The sequence below is a fragment of the Calypte anna genome, chromosome 10 (assembly GCF_003957555.1).
Source record: "Calypte anna isolate BGI_N300 chromosome 10, bCalAnn1_v1.p, whole genome shotgun sequence".
In the NCBI taxonomy this organism is placed as follows: Eukaryota; Metazoa; Chordata; class Aves; order Apodiformes; family Trochilidae; genus Calypte; species Calypte anna.
Window position 1 is genome coordinate 3,841,926 of NC_044256.1, and position 19,547 is coordinate 3,861,472.

At 38.0% G+C, this 19,547-nt stretch overlaps 2 protein-coding genes across 13 annotated transcripts in view; one reads left to right on the plus strand and one right to left on the minus strand.

The window, feature by feature from the left end:
- Positions 1–234: 234 nt before the first annotated feature.
- On the plus strand, positions 235–7,788 carry PIGB (phosphatidylinositol glycan anchor biosynthesis class B). 5 transcript variants are annotated; one of them, XM_030457339.1, is made up of 12 exons: positions 235–289; positions 481–597; positions 935–1,052; positions 1,586–1,690; positions 1,854–1,984; positions 2,588–2,728; positions 3,178–3,229; positions 3,619–3,830; positions 5,021–5,085; positions 5,942–6,152; positions 6,898–7,078; positions 7,640–7,788. In XM_030457339.1, exons 1-12 carry the CDS (start codon positions 246–248, stop codon positions 7,769–7,771), a joined length of 1,509 nt encoding a protein of 502 aa, XP_030313199.1. In that variant the 5' UTR covers positions 235–245; the 3' UTR covers positions 7,772–7,788. The 5 variants fall into 5 exon arrangements, with proteins under 5 accessions (XP_030313199.1, XP_030313200.1, XP_030313198.1 ...); XM_030457340.1 differs by having other exon boundaries at positions 235–269; positions 479–597; XM_030457338.1 differs by having other exon boundaries at positions 246–369; positions 462–597.
- The window catches only part of CCPG1 (cell cycle progression 1), a 30,065-nt gene continuing 13,138 nt past the window's right edge, over positions 2,621–19,547 (minus strand). For 2 of the 8 annotated variants that reach the window (XM_030457329.1, XM_030457337.1), the window contains exons 7-12: positions 15,987–16,241; positions 15,125–15,136; positions 12,703–12,741; positions 12,473–12,594; positions 10,050–11,461; positions 8,074–8,852 (exon numbers count right to left, since the gene is read on the minus strand). In XM_030457329.1, coding sequence (XP_030313189.1) covers positions 8,672–8,852; positions 10,050–11,461; positions 12,473–12,594; positions 12,703–12,741; positions 15,125–15,136; positions 15,987–16,241 — 2,021 coding nt within the window. In that variant the 3' untranslated portion in view covers positions 8,074–8,671. Of the gene's footprint in view, positions 3,897–5,950; positions 8,853–10,049; positions 11,462–12,472; positions 12,595–12,702; positions 12,742–15,124; positions 15,137–15,986; positions 16,242–19,547 lie in introns of those variants that run through there. The other 6 variants (XM_030457332.1, XM_030457333.1, XM_030457335.1 and 3 more) reach the window with 6 other exon arrangements.

Genomic DNA, 19,547 nt, shown 5'->3' on the forward strand with positions numbered 1-19,547 from the left:
TCCTCACACACCCGCGTGGGGCGGCTTGGCCCCTCGGCGCTCCTCGGCGGCACCTCTGGCCCCTGCCGGGGAGAGGGGACGGGGGCGGGAAGCGCGGCACAGCACGGCGCGGCCCCGAGCAGCCGCTCTGCCGGACCAGGCGCCCCTCACCTGAAGGACGCGAGGCTACAGAGCTACCGGAAGGAAGCCCGCCCCTGTGGGGAGGCGCCTGCGCGGATGCCTCAAGGCGAGCCCCGCCCCCGCCGATGGAGGCGGCCGGGGAGTTGCTGGCGCGGGTCCGGGAGCGCAGGCCGGAGGCGGTGCGGCTCCGCAGGCGGCGGTCGGTGCGGTACAGCGCGCCCGAGGGAGCCGCCGGGCAGCGAGGCGCCGGTAAGTGGGGCTGGGTGGTGGGTAGGGGCGGGGCGGCGGGTCCCTCGTAGGGGCACTGACAGCCATTCCTCCTCCTCCTCCTCCTCTCGCAGGCGCTGCCGGCGGGACCGCGCCGCTGCTGGCGCTGAGCGTGGCGCTGCGGGCTCTGAACTGTTTCCTGGTCCAGACCAGCTTCGTCCCCGATGAGTACTGGCAGTCGCTGGAGGTGGCGCACCGCATGGTCTTCGAATATCCTTGGGGGTGCCGACCCTCACGGTCCCCACGCTAGCACCCTCCCGAAAAGCTCGGGAATCGAGGCCGTGTTCCCTCCGGCCGGCTGAAAGCGGGACACGGCTCCTCTTCCCCTGGTACCGGGAGTCACGGCCGCGGTGCGGGGAGTGGGGGAAGCGCATCAGGGTTCCGACACAGATTTTCGCGGCAGCAAGGGGTAAGCTTGGCCAGTGACAGAACCCCCCTTCTCCTGGCCACAAGGGTGAATTGTCTCGGCCCGGACGAATCCGAGAATTGCACAAAGCGAACAGAAACTTTGTCGCAGTTGTTCAAAGTCTCTCCTTAACATCAGTAATTATGGCCACCTGACCTGGGAATGGGCAAATGCCTTACGAGGCTATTCCTACCCCCTGATCTTTGCAACTATCTACAAAGCTTTACAACTTCTGGCTAAGGATGATGTTCAGCTGCTGGTGAGTATAATCAAAAACACATCTACTAAAATTCAATTTAAAAGCAATGTATTTAAACTCAGTGTATTTTTATCATTGGCCAGGTAAAACACAAAGCTTTGAATATGGCAATTAGAGACAGAGGAGCTGAGATCTCACTGGTGCAGAATTCATTCACAGGGTCCTGGGCACAGTACTGACACCCATAGCTGCAGAGGATTATTCTTGGCCTTCATCAATCTCCTAAAGTTTCATAGCACATTTGCCACTACATCATCATTGCTCAGTGGTTCAGCTTTCCCAAGTGTTTAATAACACATTCGTATACTAAACTCAGTAACGAGCCCATTTTGTCTTCTCTTGGAGATAAAAAGTAAGGAATTCTACTTCCAACTTCTGAACATTGTCTTTGATTTGGCAGAAATATTATTCATATCAAAGGATCTTACATAAAAAGCAATAGAGAATAAACACTTACTATTTTTATGTCTGAAGTAATTCACCTGGAATTTAACAGGTTTGTTGCAAGTAAAGTGTTCTCTCTGCTAACACAGATATGGATTCCTAGACTAGCACAGGCAGTGCTGGCAGCTTTTGCTGATGTGAAGCTTTACTCATTAGTGCAACACCTCGAAAACGCAGAAACAGCAAGATGTGTGGTAAGTATCAGCCTTTAAAAAATTCTGCATGTTAATAAACACTGTAGCAGTGTAAACAGCAGCACAATGGTAAGCTACACAATGAATAATTAATACCTTCATTTAAAACTACAGAACTTGTTCTGACATTTCTCCCTGTACGTCCTGTTGTAATTATTTTCAGTACTTCTGCCAGCTGTGTTCCTGGTTTACATGGTATTCCTGTACCAGAACTCTAACAAACACCATGGAAACTCAGCTTACCATTTTTGCTCTGTCCTACTATCCAATAAAAGGTTCAAAGATGGGGAACAGGTAAGAAACTTTTAACTAACAGTGCTCATCATTTTTAGCTTGCGATAACACAAATCTAATGATACCATCTAAAATGCTAAACTTTTATCTTAAAATAAAAGGCAACCAAACCCACCTCATTCATGTAGCAAAGAACAGCATTGTGACATTTCCTCTAGAAATTATTTTGAAGCCATGATATAGCTAGTAAATAAAACTACTATTCTCCAGTTCCCTCATGCAAATTATCACTTTATGGGAGACTTTATACGACTGGAATTTGTGCTCAATTGGAAAGAGATAATAAAAGTATGTCTGGGTTGGGACAGAAGTGAATTTGTGGTCACAACTTTCTTTACCAGCTGTCTATTTTGAAGCAAGTATGTGCTTTGAGTTAGCAACTCAATTGCTAATAAAGGAATTGTACAGGTGTCAGCCTTCCAAGGAAAACAGAGTATCTGTAGTGAGAGAATCAAGATTATGTGCAGTATGAAAAATTTTTGGTCACACATGCAATAGTATTTAAATTGTTAAAGTGTCACTGTTGGCAAAAGAATCAACCAAATATTTTCATAAACTCTTTTTATATATCTCATTCATATATATCTTTATATCTCATTCTAGTTGCAAATATTTAGTCTTGATAGCCCTTGCAGCTGTTATTCGTCCCACTGCTGTTATCCCCTGGATACCACTGGTCTTCAGTCATTTTTTGCAAGAACAGAGGAAAGCAGACCTCATCCTACACAATTTCATTCCAGTTGGGTAAGTTTATTTCTGAATTTAAACTATGACTGGGCATAGCTGTGGATTAATTTTTACCACTGAAAAGGCAGGCAATTAAAAAAAAGATGATTTCCTGTGAAAAAAAACGAAACAGAAAAACAACCCACACCAAGGAGAATAAAAACCAAAGTCCTTTTACAAAAGTTTAAAGAAGGGGCAGGCTTCCTTTAAATTCATGTATATGCTGCAAAAAAGCACTAGGAGAGATTTTATGAGCATGGTACATAGACAGCATTCCAGCTTAACCTGGGATTGTTCCAAGGATACCAGATGATGGCTATGAGTATGGATAATCTCAGAAGAGATTAAAAAAAACTAACTCTTCAGGGAGAGAATCTATTTGGAGAGAAAGCTATTTGGAAAAAAGCAGAATCTGATACAAGAGAAATTTAGGCAGTATCAGTGCAACCAACTTTCCATTTTTGCAGATTGGTCACAGTAGGAGCCTCTTTAATAATTGACCGTGTGTTTTTTGGTGAGGTAAGTTGCTTTCAACTTGACATATCAGAAGTTTATCATATCATATCATTTTAACATGGATAGATATTTCAGAATTCTCCAACTTCTGTGACTGTGTCTGGCTTATGATCTCTAAATATATGGTACACTATAAACCCTCCAACACTGACTTCTCAGATATTTTAAATGACAGACTGTTACTCAGTGTGCTCAGCTCTCAATAAATGAATAGTAATCAACAAATGACAAAACTTACACACTTCTGTGTTTAATTGCTAAATATAGGAAGTCTTAGTAGAAAAACCAAGAATGAATTAAGGTGAAGGCCAGTGATGACTGTCATATAATTTAGTTGTTGGTTTTCACTTCGGTTTTGTATTTAACTTACTCTCCTCCCCTAAATTTCCCAGTGGGTACTGGTTCAGCTGAACTTCTTGAAATTCAACGTGCTGCAGAATTTGGGAACATTTTATGGATCTCACCCTTGGCATTGGTACTTCACTCAGGGACTACCAGTCATCTTGGGTACCCATTTGCCTTTCTTTATTCATGGCTGTGTTCTGGCACCAAAAAGGTATCACATCTTTCTAATGACAGTGATTTGGACAGTGTTGATATACAGGTAATTTCTCCTAAGTGTAACCACTGTCTTTCACTGGTTGTGTTCTTTTCAAAGCTCACGTTCTCTCTAGAACAAAAAAGCACAGTGTTAAGGTTAAGTGATAGAAAATTTAAACTATTCAAATACGCCAAGAAAAGCAGTCAATTATAAATTACTTCATAGAATTCTATGTAATACTACTTCTTGTTATTAAACATGTATTTTTAGAATTGCTTAGACCCTTAAAGAATGAAGTAGTTCAGCATGAAATTCAATGGAAAATGAAAAAACCCACACAATCACATAACAGGTATTTAAGTAACAATAGGTGGAGAACTGTGTTCACTAGATGCCTGTTAACAAACATAACATTTCATTTGGTTCTTTAAAACAGCCCCAGTAAGATGAGAGATGCTTAGGACTCTTAAGACTTACTCTATTCACAAGTCTACACACAGCTCTTAATATTTATCATAGGACTGGACTCTCAAGTTGAGAAATGGAAGAGAAGGTAAACTATTACTAAAGCATCAGAATTAATGGTAGATTAAACAATAGAAACACTTTCAGGCAAGAAAAGATATGGCAAAATTAAGAAATACCAAGTAATAAATGGTATTGCACTGAAATAGTAACAGAATACAGCAAAACAGTAGCAAGACCACAAATGCCATCTCTTCTTCAAGTTCAGCTCAAAACTAGATGTTGCTTTATTTGTTTTAGGCCTTTGTCTCCTAGTCTTGTAAGAACCTGTTTCATGCCCATTACCAAAAAAAGCCCCCACATTTTCATGGGAAAGTGTGTAAAGCTCCATTAGCAGAGGTGAATGTTACTTTGTTAGATACCAATGTGTACTTGAATCCTAACTTGCCACTCACTTTTTATTGTATTTTATTACAGAAAGCAAATTGGTGAAGTTCTACCTAAGTTGTATTTATTAGTCATAGAATCAAACCACTTAAAAGCTAGATTAGTAGCCAGGTACTTTTATTAGTGTTTGGTTTAAACTTGCCAAAAAATCTTAATTCAGATGTACTCATTACGTTCTTAAAAGTGACATTTGTATTTTTACTCTAAACTGCTTCAATGCCAAAAGCTTTTTAGTACATGCAAGTGCTTTTCTTACAGGCCTCCATGCTCTAAAATATATTTGTCAGTACAACTAATACATTTAATTTCATTGCTGTAGCATTGTGTCTGTTTTATTACAGCATGCTAAGCCATAAGGAATTTAGATTCATCTATCCAGTACTACCATTTTGCATGGTTTTTTGTGGTAAGCATTGATTTAAAATGTCTTGCAACCTTCCTGTTAAATAATTTTTACCTAAAGAGAACCTATTAATACTCAATGTAGGCCTATTCAACCTTGTTTCTTGCGATTCAGTAAAGGTGGTTACAGAGCTAGGCTGTATAAAGTATTTTTATCTCCTAATACTGACTTAATAAGGGTTTCCAGAGTGTTTATAATGTGCATCTGGCTTCTATGCCAGGTTCATCCAAGCTGTGATTGTGAGAAACAGGCTTATATAGCTATCTCCCAGCAGCAGAAATGTCATCCTATTATTAGCCCCTTCAAGAAAAGCTGGGAGGGGAGATGGGAAAAAATAGAGGAGTGAAGCTTTTCCAAGGGTAGTAGCTCAAAATTTAGTAACAAGAAGAGAATGCTGTAGCTTTCAGCATGTTGAATAAAAAGAATACCACAGCCATAATACCAAAGAACATGCATTTGGCATTTATTCTGGCACTACTTGGACATGTGTGCATCAGAACACATCAGTAAATCACCACATACCATTAATCCAGCATACTGAGTGGACTGGTTTTTCCTCACGAGAATTTATAATTTAGCTCTAGAGAGACAAAGCACTAACTTTGGAATTGTACTTGTGTCATTCAAAAGACAGGAATCAGCTTAACATTTACACTGTTAAACCCAAGAGTTAATAAGGGTGAAGTCTAAACTCTGCATTTCCATTTAAGGAGCAAAGACTGGAAGAACACTACTAAAATACCTCAGAGCAAGCTATTGTTATAAACTGAGTAAAGTTTTCCAGTAAGTTATGAAGCATTCAAAAAGTGTGTGGAACTGTTAGGATTTATCACTAAAACTTACTCCAATCTTTTTCTAGGGTATTCTTTGAAACACCTGAAAGCCTGGAAGAAATCTGCAGCAGGTTTCCTGCTTTTATCAAACTTACTGCCAGCCCTGTACACAGGTTTGGTTCACCAGCGAGGCTCTCTGGATGTTATGAGTCACATTCAGCACCTCTGTTCTGACTCCCACCAGTCAAATACTTCTGTCTTCATCATGATGCCATGCCACTCTACTCCATTTTACAGGTATTAAAATAGTTAGGACTGTCCTACATTAACAACCATACACTTCTACAGCAATTGACTTTTTTTTTTTCCTAAGCTTAAATTGAGATGGGTAGAAGAATACAGAAAGAGTTTTGATTTTGCAGACTTAAAAAGAGAATGAATAGGGGGAATAAGCTAAATGTTTATATCACAGAAAAAAATTCACCATCTAAGCTTGTTAAAGTTTTGTATGAGGACATGCAGCAAATGGCTTGTGAAAGTAATTTGTATTGTTTTGTTATGGTATTTGTAGCAAAACTAAAGAGTAATTGTTACAGCCAAAAGGTACTAAGTTTAATTTATGCTGCTAGAGACTTAAGAAACGTAATTACAATATACAGTGACTGAAGTCACTATTGCAAAAAGTTTGCAGTAGATCCTAGCCAGTAAACAAAACATTAAAGGAGATACAAACAGTGACACTGATATAGAAAAAAACCTTTTTAAGAAACTGATGTTATGCTAATGGTACTTTAAGATAAATCTGCTTTTAGTGAACTGCTAAAAAGTAGTCCCAGCAGTTCGGAGCCAAATCCACTTGTTCTATCTTTGCTTTCATATGAAGTATAGAAGGAAAGAAAATAATGGGGGCATGGGGGGGGGATGATGGGAAGAATTATTTAATTTTTGTTTTGACTGCAGGATCTTTAAGTTATGAGTAATTTTAAACCTTAGGTACTGGTCAGCTAATCCTGAAGTGTTTGTTTTGTTTTCCTCCCTCTAGTCATGTTCACTGTCCTCTAAAAATGAGATTCCTTCAGTGTCCCCCAGATCTAAGTGGGAATGAGAGCTATATTGATGAAGCAGATGTATTTTACTCTAATCCACTTGGGTGGCTTAATAAGGAGTTTTACAACAATACATTATTACCCAGTCACTTGATCTTCTTCAGTGTGCTGGAACAGGTATGGTAACAAAGGATGAGGAAACAAACTAGTGTGGAAGTTACAAATAAATTACAGGGGGGGGGTTATAGTCAAGATTTTTTAAAATAGTTATCCACAACTTTTTAAAACACAGCTTAAATGAAAATTGAGCCCATCTAGTCAATAATATAAGTATAGATTACTTAACATTCATGTGTGCACTCTTCTGTGTGCAAATTCTTTATCCCATAAAGTCACGTTTTGTGGAATTCTCCCTCAGTCCAAAGTAAAAACAGATCTGTGATCTGTCACTGGAACCACATACTTTTAAGCAATTAACAAAGAAAAGTAAAAATGCCTGCAAAATATCTTTTTTCTCCCAATTCTTTTATGAAGTTCATGTATTCAGAACAACAGCATCTGGGGAATATTGACTCCAGACAGGATTGGTACCTCTTTTTCAAGCAATCTTTCCCAAAATACAGGATAAAACTTCCAGGGGACAGTTGAATTGATGATTTTCAGAAGACTCTGGAACACTGTTCTGATGCTCCTAACTAAAGTTTCTGATTGTGCAAACTAATGTATGTTCATTTACAGGAAATATCATCATTTCTAGCTTTATGGGGCTATGAGAAAACAGCCACTGTCTTTCACACTCATGTACCTCAAGGACGAGTTGGAAGCCACATCTATGTCTACAGGAAAAAAACTGGAATTAACCATACCTGAGGATCAGTTTCTAGGCTTAAAGATGAGTTTTGCACAGCAGTACTATGCTTAGAAGATCTGGCTCTGCAGAAGGGACTGAGTAGAGAGTCTTGACACTGGGTAAGTCAAATGGGGGAGTCTGATGAGGCAGCCATGGGCTGCCTGGGGACACCCACACCTCTTCCTGGGGCAGCTTCAGCAGCTGTATGACAGGGTGGGGGTGCTGACCTATGTATGTTACAGCACTAGAAAATATCAGGAAGACCAAAGTTGCCATATGACTATTGAATAAGAAATTACACAGGACTGGACCGTTTTTATATAACTGCACAGCTATGCTAAGTTTGTTTTATAAATAAAGACTTTTACCCACAATTGACTTTTTATTTTTGTTCCACAATATGCAGATATGCAAGACATTTCAAGTGCTCAAATCAGCAAGCTGATTAGAATGTAGCACAGCAAATTCTTTACAATTCAACAGGCTTCTGGACTCCCCCCCCAAAGACAAGAAGCAAGGATAAGATTACAAAACACTAACAATCATTACCATAATGTAGGCCTATTTTTTGAAGGATGAGATGAAGTTAGTAAATCAAACGTTGGAATTAATTATTGGTATGTTATGCATGACTCAAGCTTGAACTACTCTAATGGAATGCAATTAAGCATATTTTTCACATACAGAGTCATTGCATGCCTAGTTTCTGCAACAATACTGCTGGCACCCAAACTATCATCACTTCCAAAGAACAGTTAAAAGCAGCAATACAGAGTATGCAAATTAGAAAGCCTGACTTCTGCCTTTTAACAAAAATGTGTAAAAATCAAATTGTTTAGAGAAAAAACTTGCATCCTGCTGCTTTGTTTCCAGAGAGGATACGAATTATGAATTCTAAGCTTAATTTTACCATAAATTACTCAGTATTTTGGATCAAAGGGTAATTGGCCCAATTCTATTTCAAGATTTGCCATGTGTCTTCCATTAGTGCGACCATGTTTATGCCATTTACCTTCTCTTTTATTACGGTGCTGGTACTTCTGAGCTTGTTTTTCATGTCTGGAATTTTCAGTTTGTGTAAAAGGTGGCCTTTTGGGTCGACTGCAAGGAGTAAACAAAAGCTTATTACTTTTCTTACAAAAGCATCTTTCAAAAAGCATTTTGAAACACAATTATATTGTCAAGAACAGCTTTTAGCATGTGAAGCTTGACTGAAATGAATAAAATTCATAATAAGAATTAGTCCTTTCTCTTGTAAGCAAAACGGGGGAGGGGGGAGCATGTATTTGTTTAAACCATAGATTAGATAGCATATTTCAAAAATTCTTTCTAAAAATAAAAATGCTCTACAGCTAGTTCCTCAAAGTTCTTCAAATTATCCCTACTGTGAAGCTTGGAATGAGGTCTCAATCTATTTTTTCAGTTATTCTTTTCCATTCTGCCCAATAAAAATAGTGAAAACTTCACAGACCCTTAGGGAAAGCCTGCTTTGTATAAACCTAGGCACTTCAGAAGCTTTTGTGTACATTTATACAGAACATTTATACAGAAAGGGGACACTGACAAACCCCCATCACTCACCTACTGCAGTTTTTTGATACAGACAGTCCCATTGTACTGCATGCTGTTACCATATGACCAGTGTCTCTACCCTTCTACTAAGCTAAGGCCATTTTCATCCTCAGTATCATGCAAGCTTCTGTACAACACTATCAGTAAATAAATTTGAAATCATGTTTCTCTGCAGACTGAATTCAAGTATTTAAAATTATTCAAATTAATCCAAAATTCAAGTTAATTTTAACAATAAGTAAGAAGTACTGGGACTATAAAACTTATGCCATGTGTTTGCTAAAACTATAGATTAAAAAGACTACTTTGTAGCTGATAATAGTAGGTTCCTCATGGTTCAGCTTTCAGTAAGAGAAAGTACTACCTTGCATATTATTTAGTAACCCCAAAGTAGTTAAGTATTCAGCCTGGCTGTTCCAATAGCACACACGAAATAATAAGCAATAGAAGCCCAAAAGAGAAACCTGACTGAGGAACTGCACCTTGATTTAAATGCTTTGCACTGAATACCACCAGCACAGGAGTAAGTTCTGTTATGCCTTCACAGACTACAGATACATAAACTCCAGATCCACTTTATATAACACAACCCAGTATTTCCACTGAGTCCCTCAGAAAGTCTTTCAATGCATGTATGCACATACATAACAGAAGACCAAAGACACTACTTGTCTTTACAAAGACTACTTCATCGTGCTAACAAATTCAGGAAACATGGGAACAAACCTGGGTCCATACTGGGGTGAACTATCATAATGAAAGTAGTATCTGTAGATGTATTTGTCCAAATCCTCAAAAACCTTTTCATTACTAATTTGATATTCCTTCATATCTTCCAGGTAGTCCTTGACATCATTAACAAAATCAGTGAACAGCATCTGGTCATGAATAAATACCCCATTATGAAAAAATTTATCGATGAAATTTTCTAGTTCTCTCCAGTGATGAAAGTTATGTACAACCTGCTGCAAATACTTTTTCATTAGCCGACTAAATTCATCCACCCTGATGGGATCCGATTCTCTGTTAAAGAGACTTAGAAATTCTTGATGAGCACATTCAAAAATACCAGAGCAGCCCTTTAGGACAAAATTATGTTTTCTATTACACAAAGGATCATTGAGACATTTCTGTGAATCTTTATCTTTTTCAAATGTTGTAAACTGGTGTTTTCTGCCATCTTTGAATTCTTTTGTCATGTCAGGTGCCCTGTAATGCATGTGCTTCAGGTTCTCATAAGTGTTATGTTCTCGGTAAAAATTTCGAGCTTTCTTGTTTGCCTCATATCTTTTATCATTTGACTTCTTCTCCTTTTCATCAAAGATGTTTTTTGTGCTATCTTTGAAATGTCTAAATGTAGACTTTACAGAATCAGAGAACTTTTTCAGGTTTTCTTTCACTGCTTCCTTAGCCTGCTTTATCTTTTCTTTATGGTGTCTTACAAACTCTTTCGTGGAATTCTTCATGGCATCAAAAGTTTCTTTAACTGAACCAAAAAATGATTCCTTTGATTTCTTTTTAGCCTTACTTTGCCCTTTTGTGCCTCTCTTTTGTCCCTTTTCATTCATTTCTTGTTTTTCAGTTTGGTCTTTTGCTTCCACATACAGCTTCTCCCATAAGTCAGAACGCTGTTGCTCGAAGTTTAACTTTTTCTCTAGTTCTATCAGTCTTCCTCGCAGAGTTTCTATTTCTTGATTTGCTCTTAATGTATCATCATCATCATCATTAGCACTGTCAGGTGTTTGATGAGAACTTAACTGCTCTAGTTCCTTTTTTAGGCCTTCTGTAACAAGACGTTCTTTGTCCAGTTCTCTCCTTAACATCTGTGCCTCTGCAAAGAGTGTTTCCTTTTGCCTAAGAAAGTTGTGGTTTCTTTGCTTTTCTTCTTCCAAATGTTCCCTTAGCTTCTGATTTTCTATTACAATAGACTCGGTGCTACTACCTTTATCTTCTAAGTTTCTAATTTGTTGTCTTAGCTTCCTTAATTCTTCCTGCAGTGAGGCCAAAGCTTTTTCTTCCTTCTCTAGAGATTCTCTTAAATGCTGATTTTCAGCAGCAAGGCTTTTTTTTTGAGATTCAAAGGATTTCTTCACTACTTCAGTAGAGGTCAAACATGTGGCAAGATCTCCCTTGAGTGACTAATTAATACAAACAAAAAGAAAACAAGCAGAAATACTACAATCAGAATTGTTACAATTTCAGCTGGAAAGGTGAAAGAGTAAAGGTAGCCCAGACAGAGTTTGTCATTTTGGATGCAGTCACATGTGGTGCAGCAAGATGCAAAAATAGAGCTTAGTTTGTTTATCTCAGACACACAAACACTTTCTTGGCAACAAAGATCATGTGAGAGGCTCCCCTTCCAAGCAGAGGTCATCACCCCTCCCTTGCATTGGCTTAACTAGCTGAAGCATAGGAAACTGGGTACATTAATTCATCCACCTAAAAAAGAAATGGAAATGTTTGTGTTTGCTGTTTATTTATGTTCAGCAAACTGGGTTTACAGATTACAAAACTAAATACATCAGCAGAAGCAAGGGCATTCAACAGCTGAGACAGAAATTCAGGAAATTATTTTGAACCAAATGTTGCTGAAAATGTGTCTTCATATAACTATAACCTAACATAAAAGGATCTTCCCAGTCTCTTGGAATCCTTGACAAACTCTAGAACTAAACATGTAGATGCTGCTATCAGCAACATAAAACTAAAAAAAAATTAAAAAGGTAACACACACAAAAAAACCCCACTCCCTCATCCTCCCTCTGTAAAAGTATAAAAGTAGAGGTTAGGTATTAGAAAAAATAGCCACTGACAATTTAGAAAGCAAATCCACAAAACCTGTAGGCTCAGCCTCAAATAGGTTTATACCAGCTTGTTCTGTATCAGCTGTCTTTACTAATGACAACCTTGCATTATGCCACAGGGAAAGAGAATCTCTGTCCAGATAACTCCTAGATTACATATAAAAACCCACATGTTTAAACACATTCCAGTAACAAATTTGACCAAAATATAAATATCAAGAAAAATTACATTGTCAGAAAGATCTTAAAGAAATGTAATGATACTGCAATAAATTAATTTCACTTTGTGTTAACTGTACACATAATGACAGTAATCCAATGACTTCCAGCTAAATTTGTACCTACCCCCACTTTCTGTTGCACTTTATCTCCTTGCTCTTGTTGGCACTGGTAAAGGTCATCCTTCAGATCCTTGAATTCACGTGTCTTTGTCACCAGCTGCTGACGTTTCTGGACCTGTATTGTACCTACAAAGTGAAATAAAATTTCTTTTGATAGTCTGACTTACATTAGGTCATTAGAGGAACAGATGAACATAATCATAATTTTCTCTGAAAATTCAAAAGCATTCCTACCTTGCAATTTCTTCCCAGTACTTACTAGTAACTGTTTAGCTGTAACAAAATAAAAGATTATAAAACCAGATTGTTAAATATTGGTTCTTCCAATGGCAAAAGGTCAAACAGGCCCAAAAATTCACTGTTACACTGTCTTATTTCATGATAACAAATGAAAGAATTATGGAACACTACAAAGAAATTACTTAGAAACAAACCAACAGAGGTTATGCAGGAAAGGATATGTGTCATCTTGGTTTTTTAGTGACATGCAAGCCAATCAGGATAAAGACACCATTACTCCATGCATTATCCATTTTAGAACTACAACTTTTACTGTTAAGTTACATAAAGAGGAGGATATTGGCACAGTATCTTAACTTCCATGCACAATGGTATAAGTATTGTATAAGTATATGCAGGCCCTATCTTGTCATTCTTACCCATGAGCGAAGGCTGAAAAGTAAGAAAATCTCCTGGTTTTTAATTGTCAGATAAAGGCTGAGACACTGTTTTTCAGAAAAAAAATCTTCACTGAACTAGCCACCAATCTTCTCTGTCAAGTAAAATTTCTTTACTGGTACTTCCCTATCTATACACTGTAAATCCTGATGTAGTTTTTATTTATTTGCTTTTAGAAAGATTCTCTTCAGTGAACTCTATAGCAGATGGCTTTACAGCAATTGTCTTTCAAAACCAATGCACTCTACATGGAGTTCTGTTTGTAATGGAGGGGTGTATCATTTAACAAGAAAATCTATTGATACTTGTACACTGAGGAATTTTTTTGCTCTTTATTTCTATTTAATGTATTGTCAAAAGTATGAACTTAAAAACACAGTGCTCTATTAAACCAAGTTGAACTTCAGCTCCATTCAGCTGAAGGAAAGCAATGATTTTAAGTTTGCAGAGTCTTAATAAACACTGGAAGTATAGATCCTTGCATAATTTAATTTAAGTATACTAAGAGTAAATTTAGCCTCTATGTTTTATAGACACTTTTGAAGAAGTTCATTGATCCTAGGAAGCTGAAGACTGCCTCTTAAAAATCATCAATTAGTGTAAAGTGTTCATGTTAAGAGCAACCTGAATTACAGCAAGCCTCTTAAACTCTTGTTTCTTATCAAGAATTGTAATCTAATTACAGTCAGCAAAAATTCTATTTAGCAACACAGAAAGGGCAGCAAAGACACTGAAAAGGCACGTAGAGATTAGGTACCATCCCTCAGTAACTGATTTCTGCTGCCAGCTGGAACTTGACCAGAATCTTGAAGGAATGTATCCAAATCCCTGGCATTACAGCAAAAATCCCTTTTGCAGCTACCAATTTAAGAATAAAATTAAATACCTGAATATGCATAAAGATAAACTTCTGGCATGGACTTCCTTCCTAACTTTATCTCCTTCAGTAATCTATATTCCTGGAAAGCTTGCCCTCTTTCACATCTTCCTAGAGCATCCTAAAGCCAGCTAATTCAGTTTAATACTAATTAGGGTGCAATTACTGATTAAAATCTAATCCCAGTTGCTTTCTACATCTTGAGAAGTCCTAAAGGTGTCTTGAAGCCCTGGCTAAAGAGAAAACACTACCCTGACACCATTAACACACCACTCCTGCACCTCCCAAAACAATAATTTCATAAGAAGTAAAGCTTTCCAATCTGCTTACATAACAGCTTGGCTAATATTAAAACACTGCTGTGGAAAACATTCATTACAAGCTGAATCCAAAAAAAAACCAAAACAAGGCAGTCCTCTGGGGAGAGGGATTTCCTTTTGCAAATTTGTGCATAAAAGAAACAAGAACCAGGTAGATAGAAAGCAGGGTTTGATTTTCTTTCTAGTGGTAGAAAGATAAGTTGACACATAACCATGAACTTTCACTTTGAGAAGCAAACCCTAAAGCCACACAGAGTTGCCTTCTTTCTGCTAAGAATGCTGCTATGACCATTTCTATTTAGAAGTACAGATTCACTGAATGAGCAACTCCAAGTGAATCTTTAATAAAGATACGACCCCAAGTACATTTCCAAAATGTATTTCCCATCAATAGATCTCAAAGTTCATCAGAAGGACAATATTTATGATTAACCCCAATTTAAACACAGCAAAATTATTAACAGAAACGAAACCTCAAGTTACCACCTCAAAGCACTAAAGATCAGTCTACTAATCATGCTTCTCTCTGCTTCTAGCATGCCAATATGCATCAATACATTTTTTACACCAGCTACTACAAGCAGCAGCTGCTAAATAAGTATTTTACACAACTGGATGAGTCATTCCTGTCATCCTGCATACACTGGTAAATCTTAAAACTTTCTTTTTATGTAAGTATGCATACATATATGGATGTGTGTGTACACATACACAAGCACAATTCAAAAAGGAAATCTTAATGCAAGCACAGCATCCACAATGCATCACTCAAGACTCTTACCTTCAGGTATACCTAAGAATGAAAAACCAAGTCAGGGTCGAGTGAAAATTAGTATAAATTGCAAACTAAAAGTAAAAATGTAGACCACTAACAATTAGTCAAAATCAAACCCAATTAGAATCGTATTCCCAATCTCGACTGAATCACAAGTCTTATGAAGACAGTTTCATATAAAATTAAAACTGCACTGGAAAAATTACTATTAAAAATAAATGCCACCATTTTTATCACAATACAGAAGATCAGGATTCCACTATGTAGATTTAGATCTGTAATGAGTTCTGCTGTTTTGTTGAATGTATGTAATAATCTATATAATGCTTACTTCAGGCAAGGCATAGAAAAACTGCTCATACCCTGGATTCCCCAAACTATTCTGCAACTGCAAGGGCAACTACAGCATACATCTACACTGGAGAGAGAAAAATACTGATACTATGAACTCATGTAAGAAATGTGTCTGCCTCTTACATTTACCAGATAAGTACATGGGGGGAAAAAGCTTGAAATGACAGTGTGAACACTGCTGGGAACAATGAGCACATATTTAAAAAAAAAAAAACAAAACCAATAACAAACCCAAGAAGAGGTGTAAAATGAAGGTTACACACTGTAATATGAGAACAATAAATTTCTATCTGGAAGGCCATCAAACAGATAATTTAATTTTGAAGTAGAGTATATTAAATACAACTACAGCACTGAATAGCCTCCCTGTACTACCCATATACTCCCAGTTGCTTTTTATCTTTTAGAGGTCCAGATTGTTAGCAGAGAACAAGGAAAAAAAGAAGAGTCACAATAAAATGGTATTTGTTATGCAAGATCTTGATTCTGTGTATTTGGTTTTCTATAAACTTACCATAGAAGTGTCCAAAGCCCATGCTGATTGCAATCACCAAGGCCAGGATGATGCATCTGTTAAGGCCACTGCTGAACTGGCGTTTGTGCTGCTCTTCTCTGGGAGGTTGAGGCTCTGGTTCAGCAGGTGCCAGCCCCTCAGCCTCTGAGCTCGAGGTCAGCCTCCTCTTAGCCCGACGTTTCCGTACAGCAGGACTGGACTGATTGCTGGTTTCATCGCTACTCGATTCCTCGTTGCTGCCCTGAGATGAAAAAACTGAAAACAAAGAGCAGCCTTTAAAATGCATGAGTCGTTGCTTTAAAAATCAATTTGAGTAGCAAAATCCTTCATACTTATGCAAAATTTGGGATTTATCTTGGAGAACATTGATTAAAAAAATTCTCAGTGTGCTAGTTTTATGCTGGATATCACATAAGGAACGCTTGACCTCCAGAGTTAAACATTTTTTAAAAGAAAAGACAGAATCAAAAAATTATCAGCAAAAGCTGTATGGTACCTCCCCATACTTTATCATTCACTCATTACAAAGTGTTTGTTTCAGACAATCCTGCCTCTAGAAGCACCTGCATGTTCTGTCTCTACAAATTCTTGTCACATAGAATGGTTCAGAATTCAGTTTCCCTGGTCTTACAGACACTGAGACCGAACTATTTTACAACAAAAGAGCAGTAACAAGGCTTGCTAAAAAAATAATACTAACAGAAAGCCTCCTAAGATAGACATGGTTATATTATATTGTCTCAAAACACTTCATTTTGTGATCTACATGCAGCTGCAGAGAAAATTCCATTCAAGCTCCATTAATGTAGGTATTATAAATATCCAAAGAAAGCTTTGCATTCGTGCATAGATTTAAATATGTACTTTTGTTTAGATTCAGTATCTATCACATACTACTACTACTATCTTTACCTACCTTTCAAAAAAAGTCATTTTCAACTACTGCACAGGAAAAGAACCACTCAGGTGCTCCTGTGTTTGCTCCTCCCTAACACACTGACTCCAAACCCCATCTTTTAGCTGACTGTTTTGGAAAATTAAATCAGCCAAGATCTGAGAAAGGAACAAATTTCAACATTAAAAGAATATCTTATACTATTTTTATAAAATGCTATTTATTATACCACTTGTGTGTTTATGTTCCTATGGCCTCAAAGCCATATATTCCAACTGGAAAAATAACAAGCAGAGCTGTAATTGCTTCTTGCTCTTGGAGGTACACATGCTTGCTGCATGTACTGTCAATACATATCTATAATCCATTATATAAATAATGATTATTTCAACTTCCTGCCTTGAAAGCATCATTTTCAAGTGCAGGGCAAATATCACTGGAGGAGGAGCAGGGGGAAAAAGAAGCTTTCAAGCATCTACATTCATGTACCTAATTCACGTGCCTTAAATACCCTCGATGTGATCAATGAAGCCTCCAGCACCTGACAAAGTGCTCCTGCTCAGACACTGAATCTGATGCCTGCAACTACAGCACTAATGCCCCTTCTAGAAATCTGGCTGCTCATTTCCCTACTAGAGATCATCACTCAAATGTAAAAAGATAAACAAAGAGTTTTGGTACTTAAAAATTTCACAACTGAAAATCATTTGTTTGAGCCAAGCCACGAACACATCCCTGAATAGACAGGAATCCCAAGCAGCACTACCCATTAAAATAAACTAAAATTCTTCACTTAAATTAAAAAAATGAACTTAAACAGAAGTGATTTCATCAATAATCAAAATATTACCAAGTAGTATCTGGATTACATTTCTTATTTCAGACTCCACAGACAAGCAATGTGTCAGATAATGAAAGATAACTTCCTCTCTTACTTAAAAATCATTTTTAGTCAATTAGTCAAACCAGACTGACCAAGACACTGCAATAAAGGCAAATCTGACATGCAGATTCTTAGATTAATTCAAATATCCCGGCAGAAAGAGACATTATTTGAGAATTGGTTATTTAAGCAGATACACACTTTACAATCCTGGACAAGATCAGTGCTCAGAAATTAGTCAGGAGACACCTATTTTCACTAGAAAGCAATGGTGAGACATTATGAAGGATTACACAGGACACACTTCATCAGACAGGTGTTATTAGTGCTTAGATGAGTTTTTTCAGCAGCCAAAGAAGCTTACACACATGGAATAGAGAAGTGCTTAAGGAACAAGCTGCTTCAAGCCAAATGGAAAATTCTTTGATATACACTGGACAATGAAGTATAGGAAAGGAAAACAAAGTAGACAATCAGAAATCAAAGGGAAAAAATTGTAAGACAGTCTGAGATATTCATAAGGACCTACTGGCAAGCTGTCAACAGCATTACATTTTCAGGGAAGAATGACATTGCCTTACAACTGCTGTAAGACTTGGGTACAAAGCTGTATGTTACCATTAAGAGGGTGAATATTAATATAAATAAAACCAAATGTGACCACAGCAGCAGTCCAAAATTCTAGCTTCTGCTATGATGTTGAAGTGTCAGAGCTACACTAGAAACCAGATGAAATAAGAGCATCTTTTAAAAATGTTATTTTCTTTGACATTTCTGCAGCCATGTCCCAAGCCTAGATGCAGGTAATTTCAGTATATGAGCACTTGCACTAGTCAACTTGATTCACAAAACAATATTAAAACATTTCCTTTTGCACAGTGAAAACAGCCTAAGCAAGAATTTGTTTGCAAATAAAAGTGGCAGAAAATCTTTGTAGAATATTTTCTTCCCCTGTACTCAGCGCTGGTTAGGCCACACCTCAAGTACTGTGTCCAGTTCTGGGCCTCTCAGTTTAAGAAGGATGTAGAGGTCCTGGAACAGGTCCAAAGGAGGGCAACCAGGCTGGTGAAGGGACTCAAGCACAGGCCCTATGAGGAGAGGCTGAGAGAGCTGGGGCTGTTCAGCCTAAAGAAGAGGAGGCTCAGGGAAGACCTCATTGCTGTCTACAACTACCTGAAAGGAGGCTGTAGCGAGGTGGGAACTGGACTGTTTTCACAGACGACCTTCAACAAGACAAGAGGACACAGTCTTAAGTTGTGCCAGGGGAGGTTTAGGTTAGATATTAGAAAGAATTTCTTCACGGAGAGGGTGATCAGGCTATGGAATGGACTGCCCGGGGAGGTGGTAGATTCTCCGTCCCTGGAGACATTTAAAAAAAGACTGGATGTGGCACTCAGTGCCATGGTCTAGCAACTGCTCCGGTGGGTCAAGGGTTGGACTAGATGATCTCTGAGGTCCCTTCCAACCCGGCTAATTCTATGATTCTATGAAACTTATCCTTTTCCAACATAACAGAAAACTCAATGCTAAGTAAATGACAAAGATTTCCATTGCCAAAACGTGGCACGGAAATTTTGACTGCTAAAACTTTGGCATTAAAAGAAATGCAAAAGTACTCCAGACATTTCCTGTAATACTTGGTAAATGAAATGCGCAGCACTGAACACCGTGCTGAAACCAGCTGAAGTCAGAAGTTAGAAAGAAGAAATTATTTTTGCTAGTCACACAAATGTGGAATCCTATCAAAAACATTCACTTTAATGGTCAAGCAGACATATTAAAA